This window comes from Nyctereutes procyonoides, unplaced genomic scaffold (assembly GCF_905146905.1).
Source record: "Nyctereutes procyonoides isolate TBG_1078 unplaced genomic scaffold, NYPRO_anot_genome, whole genome shotgun sequence".
NCBI lineage: Eukaryota > Metazoa > Chordata > Mammalia > Carnivora > Canidae > Nyctereutes > Nyctereutes procyonoides.
The window spans coordinates 48,404,241-48,416,541 of record NW_026575044.1 but is presented as its reverse complement, the minus strand read 5'-3'; the positions used below and the strand labels follow the sequence as shown (position 1 = coordinate 48,416,541).

Genomic DNA, 12,301 nt, shown 5'->3' with positions numbered 1-12,301 from the left:
TATTTTTTAATTTAATTTAATTTTTTAAAAGATTTTATTCATTTATTCATGACAGACACAGAGAGAGTGAGAGAGGCAGAGACATAAGCAGAGGGAGAAGCAGGCTCCATGCAGGGAGCCCAATGTGGGACTCGATCCTGGATCTCCAGGATCACACCCTGGGCTGAAGGCGTCCCTAAATCGCTGGGTCACCGGGGCTGCCCCTAAGGGACTTTTAGATAATAAGTAGTTTATGTTAGAAGTGTGGGGCCAATTGTCATTTCTAAGAATAGTCCCATGGATATCACAAAACAGAATATATTTTTTTAAAGGTTAATTTGAAATAAAGATATAGCCATTCAACTTCTCAAGAAATACCGGAGTTAAGTGATTACTATTCCATTCTGGAAAAAAAAAAAAAATCACTCTAAAAAAATAATTGCCGGGATCCCTGGGTGGCGCAGCGGTTTGGCGCCTGCCTTTGGCCCAGGGCGTGATCCTGGAGACCCGGGATCGAATCCCACGTCGGGCTCCTGGTGCATGGAGCCTGCTTCTCCCTCTGCCTGTGTCTCTGCCTCTCTCTCTCTCTCTCTCTCTCATAAATAAAAATAAAAATTAAAAAAAAATAATTGCCTAACATAGCTTATTTTGGGAAAAAATGTAATTGAAATTGTTCCTATTTATTATGCTGTGACTCATATTTGATATATGTAACAGATTATGGTGGGCTGAAAGTAAAGAAAAGGATATTTAAGGACTATTCTTAAAGAAAATTCACTCTAAAGAAGTGACTCTTACCCATAAAAAACATGTGTGTCCAGAGTCATTTTGGGATTAGTTCCTGGTCTGTTTTTTTACAGCAGATAAATTCAGTTTTGTTACTTATCACTTTCTAAAATCAATAAATTAGCTTTAAAAGTGAACTCTGAATAGGCATATATGACCCTAGTCTTGGGTATCCTTAAGTACTTGTTGGGTAACAATTATAAATACCAAATAGCCAATCAAACATCTTTAGCAAAATAAAATCAAGTAAAAAAATCCTAATGTTTCTTGATATATCAATTCTGGCATATTTATTAAATCAACACAACATTTACATCAGCTATGGTGGAGACCATAATGTATCTAAATAACATGCATAGCTTTCTTAAATACTATCAGTATTTTAAAAAGAGAAAATAGAAAATCATGTTTGTCAATAAGGATTTAAAAATAAATATTTGCTACAGGATACAAAATAAATGTATAGAAATCTGTTGCATTCCTATACACTAAAAATGATGTAGCAGAAAAAGAAATTAAGAAAACAATTCCATTTACAATTGCACCAAAATAAAATACCAAGGAATTAACTTAACCAAGGAGGTTAAAGACTTGTACTCTGAAAACTATAAAATACTGATGAAAGAAATTGAAGATAACAAAAACAAATGAAAAGACAAACTATGGATTGGAAGATAAATATTGTTAAAATGACCATACTACCCAAAGCAAAAACAGATTCAGTGTAATCTCTAACAAAATATCAATAGTAATTTTCACAAAACTAGAACAAATAAGCTTAAAACTTGTATGGAACCACAAAATACCTTAAAAGGCAAAAACAATCTTGAGAAAGAACAAAGCTAAAGGTATCACAGTCTCAGATTTCAAGACATACTACAAAGCTGTAGTAATCAAAATAATATGATACACAAAAACAAACACATAGATCAATGGAACAGGATAGAGAGCCCATAAATGAGCCCATAAATAAACTCACACCTATATGGTCAATTAATCTACAAGAAGGCAAGAATATAAATGGAGGGGCATCTGAGTGGCTCAGCTGGTTAAATGTCTGACTCTTGATTTGGCTCAGGTCATGATCTCAGGATTGTGAGGCTTAGCCCTGTGTGGGGCTCTACGCTAGGCATGGAGTCTGCTTAAGATCCTCTCTCTCTTTCCCTCCCTCTCCCCCCAAAAGGATAGAAATGGGGAAAAGACAGTTTCTTCGATAAATAGTGCTGGGAAAACTGCACAGCTACATGCAAAAGAATGAAACCGGATCACTTGCTTATACCATAAACAAAAATAAACTCAAAAACAGATGAAAAATATGAATGTAAGACCTGAAACCAGAAAGGTCCTAGAAGGCAACAGCCTCATGGACATTGCCCTTAGCAACATTTTTCTAAATATGTCTTCTGAGGCAAGGGAAACAAAAGCAAAAACTAGTAGGACTACACCAAAATACAAGTATTTTACACAACAAAGGAACCACCAACAAAACAAAAAGGCAGGGACCCCTGGGTGGCGCAGCGGTTTGGCGCCTGCCTTTGGCCCAGGGCGCGATCCTGGAGACCTGTTGGCCATCTGAATGTCTTCTTTGGAAAAATCTCTCTTCAGGTCCTTTGCCCATTTTAAATTGGATTATTTATTTTTTGGTGATGAACTGTGTAAGTTCCTTATATGTTTTAGATATTAACCCCTTATCAGACATATTATTAGCAAATACCTTTTCCCCTTCACCGCGTTGCCTTTTTGTTTTTGTTTTTGTTTTTTTTTTTAATTTTTATTTATTTATGATAGTCACAGAGAGAGAGAGAGGCAGAGACACAGGCAGAGGGAGAAGCAGGCTCCATGCACCAGGAGCCCGACGTGGGATTCGATCCCAGGTCTCCAGGATCGCGCCCTGGGCCAAAGGCAGGCGCTAAACCGCTGCGCCACCCAGGGATCCCTGATACTTTCTTTCATTAAGTACTAATAGTGACTTTAGTATCAGAAAGAATCTAGTATTTCCAAATTAACATCCAAACAGTGGACCACTGAATTCCCAACAGGAAGAAGCCTATATACTTTGCTACCTCAGCAGGAGAAAGGAAGATTTTCTTCTCTCCTAGCAACAGCCCAAACGAGAGACTATCTCAATTAAGCCACTGAGAAGCCACTATACTTTCAACTCCTAGTTTATTCCAATGCACTTTTTGTTTACAACAGTACTCCTAACTCCTCCCTGTCCTCTATAAAAGGATGTTCCTCACTGTTTTCTGGACTTGCCTATTGTTTTGTTATAGCTTGCATATCCCAAATTGCAATTTCCTGCTATCCCCAAATAAACTCATCTTTGTTTGTAAAAAAAAAAACTGACAATTTTATTTTTATGGTTAATTGTAGAGTCTATTATAGTACGTACCATTTCATAATTTTCTAAAATGCATTTTAAACCACTACGTGATACTGTATGATTCCACTTATGTGAAATTAAAGAATAAGCAAAACTAATCTAAGTAGATAAACTCAGAACAATAACTATAAAATGGGAATTAAGAATCAAAAACTATAAAGCAGACAAGTAAATAAGAACAGAAGTCGAAACAAGAAGCTTAATTCAGGTTACATTTTGTTTAGGTAGACCAAATTGCTATTCTGGACAGGGGCTCCTTCATAGCTGTTAGGCCCACTTGTTTTCATTGTACATTATCCTAAAAGTGCAGGCTAATGCCAGACCCAAAATATAAAATAGAGCATTTCATTCACACAAAAACTTAATATTGTCAATGGTCTGTTTTTGCACTTCAGGGCAGAAAATCTCAGGGGAAAAAAGGGGAGCCTAATATATTAATACTTTTTGAGAATCGGTTTTCAGGGGCTAAGCCTGGTTGGAAAGTCTTTTACAAAGAACATATGTAAGCCTAAAGGGAAGAAAATAATCCTTTTATCAACCCTAGTATGTATGTAGGTATGCTTGAAATTAATATACTGTGAGTAGAAGAGCAATGAATGGATGCCTAGCCTTACTAGATATTAAAACATTTATAAGGCTTCTATAAAGAAAATAGTGTGGTTTTGATGTATGAACAGACACAGAGACCAACAGTATAGCATACAGAAAACTCAGAAATAAAGCAAAGTACATAGATAAAGGTGGCAACTGAAATCACTGGGAGACTTTTAAATAAATAGGCATATGACTTTATAAGTAATATTTAAATGAACAGTGGTAGTGTGAAAAAGAAAAAATGGGATCCATAGTTCATATATAAATCAAGATGAATTCCAAATGTATTAGAGTTAATTATATGTAGATAAATAAATAAACAAGACCATACAAATACTCTCTGGGATTAGAGGGAAACCTAACTATGACTCAAAATCTACGAACAATGAAAGGAAACACTGATAAAGTTGACTACATAAAATAAAAAAGCTTTTCAGGATAAAAAATAACAAATAAGGTTAAAATACAAATGAACAACTGGGAAACAAAATTATAAGATTTTGGAGTTGTACACCTATTATTAAACTTCTAAATAATAAATAAAAATACCAAAAATCCAGTAGAATGGGCAAAATACATGAACAATTCACAAAAAAGTAAATATACATAGTCCTTCAACATATGAACAGATGCTCAACCTCCCTGGTGATAAGATAATGAAAATTTAAAACTGTATCATTTCCCCATCAAATTTTTAAAAATCCAAAACTTTGGTAAACAATAGCAACAAAAGTTTGACAACATAAGTTTTTTTGAAATATTTGGGGGGAACACTGCCTTGGTGAGAATGCAAATGCTGATTCTTTTGGAGGAGAATTTGATAACACTGCCTTGGTGAGAATGCAAATGCTGATTCTTTTGGAGGAGAATTTGATAATATCTAGCAATATTACATAGAATTGACTATACACGATTATTCATTATACTGTTATTTGTAATGATAAAAGACTGGGAATAACCCAAATGTCCATTTATCAGCAAATGAATACCATAAAGTGTTTTAGCCAACAATGTAGGTACTACTACTACTACTACTACTACTAAGTTCCAGGACGTTCAGTTAAATGAAAATACAAAAACAAAAAGGAAAAAGCATGAAGCACAGCATTTTATGTAACAAATGAATGTTTTGTTTAACAAATATACATGTCTATGAAAGTTTTAAACAATGGCCACAGGTAGGATGAAATCATTCATCCCAGGTTCCTTGAGCCAATTCAGGTCAATTCAGGTTCAGGTTTATCCTACTGTCTTTGTTTAACTCTCAAAAATATTCTAGTTTGGATAATAAGTTTTGTGGTCACCTTATCTATAGTTGAGGGAAGGAACAGAGTGGAGGTGACAGATGGATATGAGTTGTTTTACCACTGTTATATACATTTGTCTAATTATATAAATATTTTACATAATCAAAAGAAAAATAAATAAAAAAGGAAATAAACAATCTCTAAAAACTGGAAAAAAAAAACCCTAAATAAATGAACCTAATTTTATGTCAAGTTGGTCACATAGTCACTCACGGAAAATACTCCAACTGACTATGGAAGATCGTATTTGGGCTTACATCTTTAGTTCATATTCAAGGACAAAGAAATCTTAACCATTACTTAATAGTTTCACTGAGGTATTACAAATAACGCATATAAGTAAGTGTATTAATGTTGTTAGAAACCAAAAATTTCAGCATGAGAGAGTTACAGATGTAAAATCAAAAGGAGTAAAGACCTTGTCATCTTAAATTTGAATTGGCAGTATTACTACAGACTCAAAAAGTTTTTTCCCTTGTAGCTATTTATTAGCTCTGCCCACTAAAAAGGGCTAAAAGAAAGTTAGTAGGAGCAACAAGTAGTCCTAATGGCAAGACTGTGGTCTCTACCTACCATTTTCTTCTAATAGGAACCAAAGTCCCCTGAGGAAATGGCTAATTACATATGTAAGATATATAAGATGAGCCTTGGACAGCCTATCTAAAGCTAACAAGGAGGACAGAGGTCATGTCAAAAGGACTCAAGCACCAAGTTGATGAGGTTCCTACTAACCAAAGATGAGACAATTTGAGTAAAAAGAACAATGACAGCAACTGATTAAAATACTAAACATATGTAAAAAACCATGAGTTTACAATGACACTTAAAATACCACCCACCCACACCCACACCCACACCCAAACTACCAAAAAGCAAAGTGAAAATGTATTGAACACTACTGGAATTTGCTAGGGCATGAAGTCAATACTCTGAAAATGAACAAAGAGAATTAAGTATCTTACTTTTTGTTTAAATATCCTTTATTTCAGGGTAACCAAAGGGCTCTAGGAGATAGAAAAATGTCCTTCTATACAGAATAATTCCAGCTAATAAATGAAGAAGGAAAGATAATAGATCATTATTTAATGAAATTGATAACGGCAAAGGTCATCAATGAAGGGTGAAACTATAACGTGATGGGAACTTACCATGAAAGGATCAGACTGGAGTATAACCAATTATGGTGTATAATTTACCACTGTACCCCACCTCCCCAAAACTGAATTAGAATCTAATCAGTCTTTAGATCTAATCTCCAATCTATAGGAAATAGGACAAAATAACAAGTTAAATATGGGAAGCAATTAGCCAAATCCAGAATGTGATATATTTTCCATCATTATTCACTAGTTTCTTTAACAAGTCCATAGAATTTTAAAAGGTGGTGAGGGAAGGAAGAATTGTTAAGCGTTTTAGGTATGGTGATGACACTGTATTGTGTAAGAAAATTTACCTTTTTTTTCTTGAGATGTACAGCAAGGGACTTTGGAGATGTAGTGAAATTATAATACTCCAAAAAAAGAAAGCGGGGGGGGGGGGATGGAGATACACAGTTGAATGAATGGATGAATCAAGTATGGCTGTTGAAGCCAGGGAGTAGGTACATAGCAGTTCCTTGTACTCTCTCTTTTTGTGTACATTTGGAAAGGTAAAAACAAAACAAACACTAAAACAAATCCAAAAAAGCTGCAGGTAAGGATCTAGCATCCCAAAACTACAGGATTTGAGAAATATGTTCAACAGCAAGGATAAAAATGAGCTACGGTGGCTACTCTTACCTTAAGAGAAAATCAGAAAAGGGAAACAGATTCTCTTAGGAAAGTTGCTGGAGGAGCCTGCTAGACAAGGTTATGTGCTCAAAATCCATGGGACGGGACGGGACGGGACGGGACGGGACGGGAAGGGAAGGGAAGGGAAGGGAAGGGAAGGGAAGGGAAGGGAAGGGAAGGGAAGGCTGTGCTCTAATTTAGGTCCTCCCAGAGGCTTGTGCCCCATCCTTGAAAAGTATGGGGAGTGGTTTTCAACTTAGAAGGGAGGAGCAGCCACATATTTGCAGAGGACATCACAAGAGCCTAGTGTGGAAGAGAACTGCTTATAAGAAAAAGAATACTGCTTTACAAAAACAAAACAAAACAAAACAAAAACAAAGCAAAACCTGGAAGATGGAAATTTTATCCTAGAGAGGAGAAAGATTAACTGAATTTTAAATGAGAGATAAAGTTACAATATGAACTTACTTGAAGTTTAAAACTAGTGATTAGGGCAGCCCCGGTGGTGCAGTGGTTTAGCGCCTCCTGCAGCCTGGGGTGTGATCCTGGAGACCTGGGATCGAGTCCCACATCAGGCTCCCTGCATGGAGCCTGCTTCTCCCTCTGCCTGTGTCTCTGCCCCCCTCTCTCTGTCTCTATGAATAAATAAAATCTTTAAAAAAACAAAACTAGTGATTAAATCCTTATAGGTAAATAATATATGTATTTTTATTTATTTATTCATGAGAGAGACAGAGATATAGGTAGAGGGAAAAGCAGTCTCTCTATGGGGAGCCTGATACAGGAGTTGATCCCAGGACCCCAGGATCATGACCTGAGCCAAAGGCTGAGACTCACCACTGAGCCACCCAGGTGCCCTATATTTTTAAATATGAACTAGCCTAGAAGCTCACCAGTTGCTTCTAGAATTGTAGAGGTATGACTGAGTTTAAGTGTTCTTTTTCAGCAGAATTATAGAACTATTTTCCTAGAAGAGGAGGCTGAATGGGGGTACCTGGCTGGCTCAGTCTGTGAAGCATGTGACTTTTGATCTCTAGGTTGTGAGTTTGAGCCCCATATTGCATATGGACATTTAAAGAAATAAATCTTTTGAAAAAAATAAGCTGAATGGCACTGTTTCCATTGTGTGATGAGCAAAACATAACACACACACACACAAACTCACACATTCACACACACATTCACATTCACACACACATTATTTTAGGCAATGCTAAAAGTATATTTGTATATTTGGCATCCATGTTAAATTAAATGCTTATTCAGGGGTTAAAGGACTTGTTTTCTCATTTTTACTTTCATTGTACATATTAAATAAACTTATATTTAATGTTCTAAAATAATTAAAACCTTCTTTTCTTTTTTTCCATTAATAAAACTTAAAAAATGCCCATCAAGAGGAGATCCCTGGGTGGCTGAGCGGTTCAGCGCCTGCCTGTGGCCCAGGGCATGATCCTGGAGACCCAGGATCGAGTCCCGCGTTGGGATCCTGGCATGGAGCCTGCTTTTCCCTCTGCTTCTCTCTCTCTCTGTCTATCATGAATGAATAAATAAAATCTTAAAAAAAAAAAAAAGAAATCGAGATGGAAGCTCAACCAAATGAGCCACTCTCAGGTGCCCCCCCCCCTTTTTATTTAATACATCTCGGGCACTATTCCTCAGAAAGCCTTTAAAAATAGCTTTTAGTTTCTAAAAGAAAGAAAGAAAAGAAAAGAAAAGAAAGAAAAGAAAAGAAAAGAAAAGAAAAGAAAAGAAAAGAAAGAAAAGAAAAAGAAAGAAAGAGAAAGAAAGAAAGAATGAAAAGAAAAAGAAAAGAAAAGAAAGAAAAGAAAAAAGAAAAGAAAGAGAAAAAGGCTTTTGGTTTCTCAAGGATCTTTAGTGAAATCTTTTCATTTTTTAACTTATTTTTAGAGGCAGGGAGGGGCAGAGAGGGGGAGAGAAAGAGAGAGAGAGAATCCCAAGCAGGCCCCATGCCCAGTGCAGAGCCCAACAAGGGCTCAATCTCACCACCCGAAGACCAAGACTTAAGGCAAAATCAAGAGTCAGGTGCTTAACTGATTGAGTCACCCAAGCACCCCATAGTGAAGTTTTATATAGAAGAAAGATAACCTATTTTTAATATAATTATAGATTATTTTCATAGTATTTTATAGTATTTATTTTTATTTTATTTATATTTATTTTAGAGTATTTATTCTTATTAAAAATTCAACAGTATGAGATATTAAAAATAAAAAGTAAAAAAATTCCCATTGTTCTTCCATTCCTCCTTCCATGAGTAAGTACTTTGAATTTCCTTGCAGACCTTTCTCTATAAAAATAAAAATGTGCATATATATAAATACCATTCAATACAAGCAAATGCAATCATGTTCTATAATACCTACTACATCTTATACCCACACTACTCTATACAAATAAGATACACATATATTCTTTAAAGTCTCTTAAAGACAAAGATTCTGTGATAAATATTAAGCTTTACTGCATGTCAACTTACCAACACAATCACAGCACTCATCCCAAAGGGTCCCAAGACACAACATACATTCCTTGCAGCAGGAACAGTTTCCTTCTCCAGGTCGGCACTGGCAGAGCTCCTACAAATAAGATAATTAAATTTCAAAATCTGAAACTCTATTTAAAATTGTTAGTTTTTTGCAGCAAAACCCCCACATTTGCATTTATAGTAATCTACCCTTCACATAATTTTTTTTAAAGATCATTAACTGTTTGTAGGAACATAAATATCTACAACATCAAGTAGTTTTATATTTTCTTTTTAAAAAATATTTATTTGTTTATTTGTTTATTTATTTATTTGAGAGAGAGACAGAGAGAGAGAGAGTGTGCAAGACAAGCACAAGTAGAGGAGAGGGAGAAGCAGACTCCCCATCGTGCAGGGAGCCTGATAAGACTTGATCCCAGTATCACAACCTGAGCTGAGGGCAGATGCTTAACCAATGAATTACCTGGGCACCCCAGATTTTTTTCTTTTGGATGCATTCAGTGATCTATTTGGATGCTCTTATCTTGAAGATGCTCTTATCTCTTATTTTGAAATAGAGAAAACCTTTTACTTTATAACCCATAACTTTACCCCCTATACTGCCTTGAAAAATCATTCAGTAGGAGTATAAAACATGCTTTTCAGCTATTAGTCATTGTTCAAATTAAATGAAGAGCCAGTTTGTAGTGGGAGCTGTGGTTTCTCATTATGTGGAGTATGAATAAAAGCATCTTTCAAAAACTGCTATTTTTATTGGCCTACAACATATTAAAGCAGTGTGTTTAGTGTGGTAGACTATTTAAAAGAAGACAGCAATTATTCCCTCCCTGTGTCCACCCACCCTTTTTGCAATGAAACTTTGCAGCTCTTCTGATCAGGAGGACAGTATTTATTTTCAGACTAGCTTTAATCAGCAGAATTTGGTGAAAGTGACATGTCAGTTCTGAGTCTGGGTCTCCATAGCACTGAGTGCTTTTCCTCTTCCTCTCAGAACCTACCTCTCCTAACATGCTTTGAACCTAAGTATTGGAAATACAAAAGGGAAAAAAAACCCAACTCAGTAAGTAACTCTGTGATGGGCAGGTTGGTCCATTTGAAGCACCCTATCTCATCCAGCCTCCAACCAACCAGCAGCTGACAACAGACACAGAATGAGCCCAGAAAAACCATACAGTTGATAAAGGCCCAGACTGCCAACTCACAGAAGAGCTAAATAAAGGGTTATTGTTAAGCCACTAAATTTTGCTTCCTAAATGAGGCTTTAAGGTAATTCCTTTAGTCCTTGCCACCAGGCAGCCACTCCTAAACAAAGCTAACTTGAAGGGAAATTCTGTAGCCACCATTTCCTACTCAGCTTTCCATTATCCTACTCAGATACCATATACATTTTTTTAAAACAAACATAGCACATAATATTTATCCCTATTAAGTTTATCTTATTACATTTCTAGACTACTGAAGTCATTCCATCATTCTAGTATGACATGATTTTTTGCAACACTGATATTTAATTCCTTGTTTCTTCTCCAAAAGTCCCTTAGCTATTTCATAGCACTTTCAAGAATCTACATTTGCACTATTTTCTAAGTAGTTCATTAGTTTCATGTCAGCGCATACTTGTAGCCTGATGATACATGCAAGCAGCAATACTTTATTACTTTATTAATGCCTTATTAAAATAACAAAAAACCAGGCTAAGACCCTCCCTCCCTCCCTCCCCTCTCTCCTTCCTTCCTTCCTTCCTTCCTTCCTTCCTTCCTTCCTTCCTTCCTTCCTTCCTTCCTTCCTTCCTTCCTTCTTTCTTAGTATTAAAACTTCAGAACTGTCCAGTCAGGCTGAATTCATGTACTGCAGACCTTAGGTAACTTTGCTAGGTCTCTTACAGAGAGACTAAAAGGGCAGGAACTTGCTAAGAAGTACAGGTGCTTCATCATAAAACTGGTGATGCTTGATTCAGACAAACTCAAGCTTACTTGGAAACCTAGAAAAATCACAGTTGCCAAAGATATACTTTGTGACTTGTTTCTCCATAAAAATCTGTCTATCCTGTCTTTGGAATGAGAGAACGTTTCCTGAGTATACATCTTTTAAGAACACCATCAGAGTTAAGGATATTGATATTTATTGTTTTTTAGTTTTAGATAGGCTACCACTTAGTCACAAGAAATAAAGCTTCTTTTAAATTTTAATTTACATTATACATAGAAAATATCCCTTTACTCTCTTAGTTGCTTGAATTTCATTATCTATTTAGCTCAGAAGAAGCAAATTAGAAAGTAACAAATTTACTCAAAGAATATATTTCTCCTTTTTCTAAACAAATGCTTATTAAATGAATTACTGTATATCATACTAAATAATTTGAAAATGAATGTCAACGTAATGGCTTCCTGTCTGAGTCATTAAAGCATTCATTATGTCTTTTTACCGACATGAATCTGTAAGGTGTTTTAAATTGGAATGAAAGGGTGGTGATACCTTAAGATTACTGAGAACTAATGGAAGGTTAAAACTAAGACTATTTAAAGCTGCTTCAACTTGCCTGGATCACGTAGCCCTCAAGATTAAATCTATTTCACACCCTCTTAATAGATGCCTATACTTTTACATGCCAGTATGATGGAATAATATACTCTAGTAATATGCTTAATGATTCATAATATACTGATAGGATATAAAAGGAAAGGTTATAGGAAGCCAAAATAACTTACTGAGGGAAATAACTTGAAGGTAAGTTTTATTACTGCCTTATTAAAATAACAAAATAAAAAACAAAATAAAAATAAAATAACAAAAAACCAGGCTAAGACTCTTTTTTTTTTTTAAGATTTTATTTATTTATCCATGAGAGACAGAGAGAGAGAAAGAGAGGCAGAGACATAGGCAGAGGGAGAAGCAGGCTCCTTGCAGGGAGCCTGATATGGACTGGACCCTGCCGCTCCAGGATCAGACCCTGGGCTGAAGGTGGAACTAA

The 12,301-nt window shown here is 35.7% G+C and overlaps 1 protein-coding gene across 1 annotated transcript in view; it reads right to left on the bottom strand.

Annotated features, from left to right (window-relative positions):
* Nucleotides 1–12,301, bottom strand: part of TWSG1 (twisted gastrulation BMP signaling modulator 1) — a 60,366-nt gene that overhangs the window by 18,980 nt on the left and 29,085 nt on the right. The window contains exon 3 of the mRNA XM_055324537.1: nt 9,319–9,418. Coding sequence (XP_055180512.1) covers nt 9,319–9,418 — 100 coding nt within the window. The remainder of the gene's footprint in view (nt 1–9,318; nt 9,419–12,301) is intronic.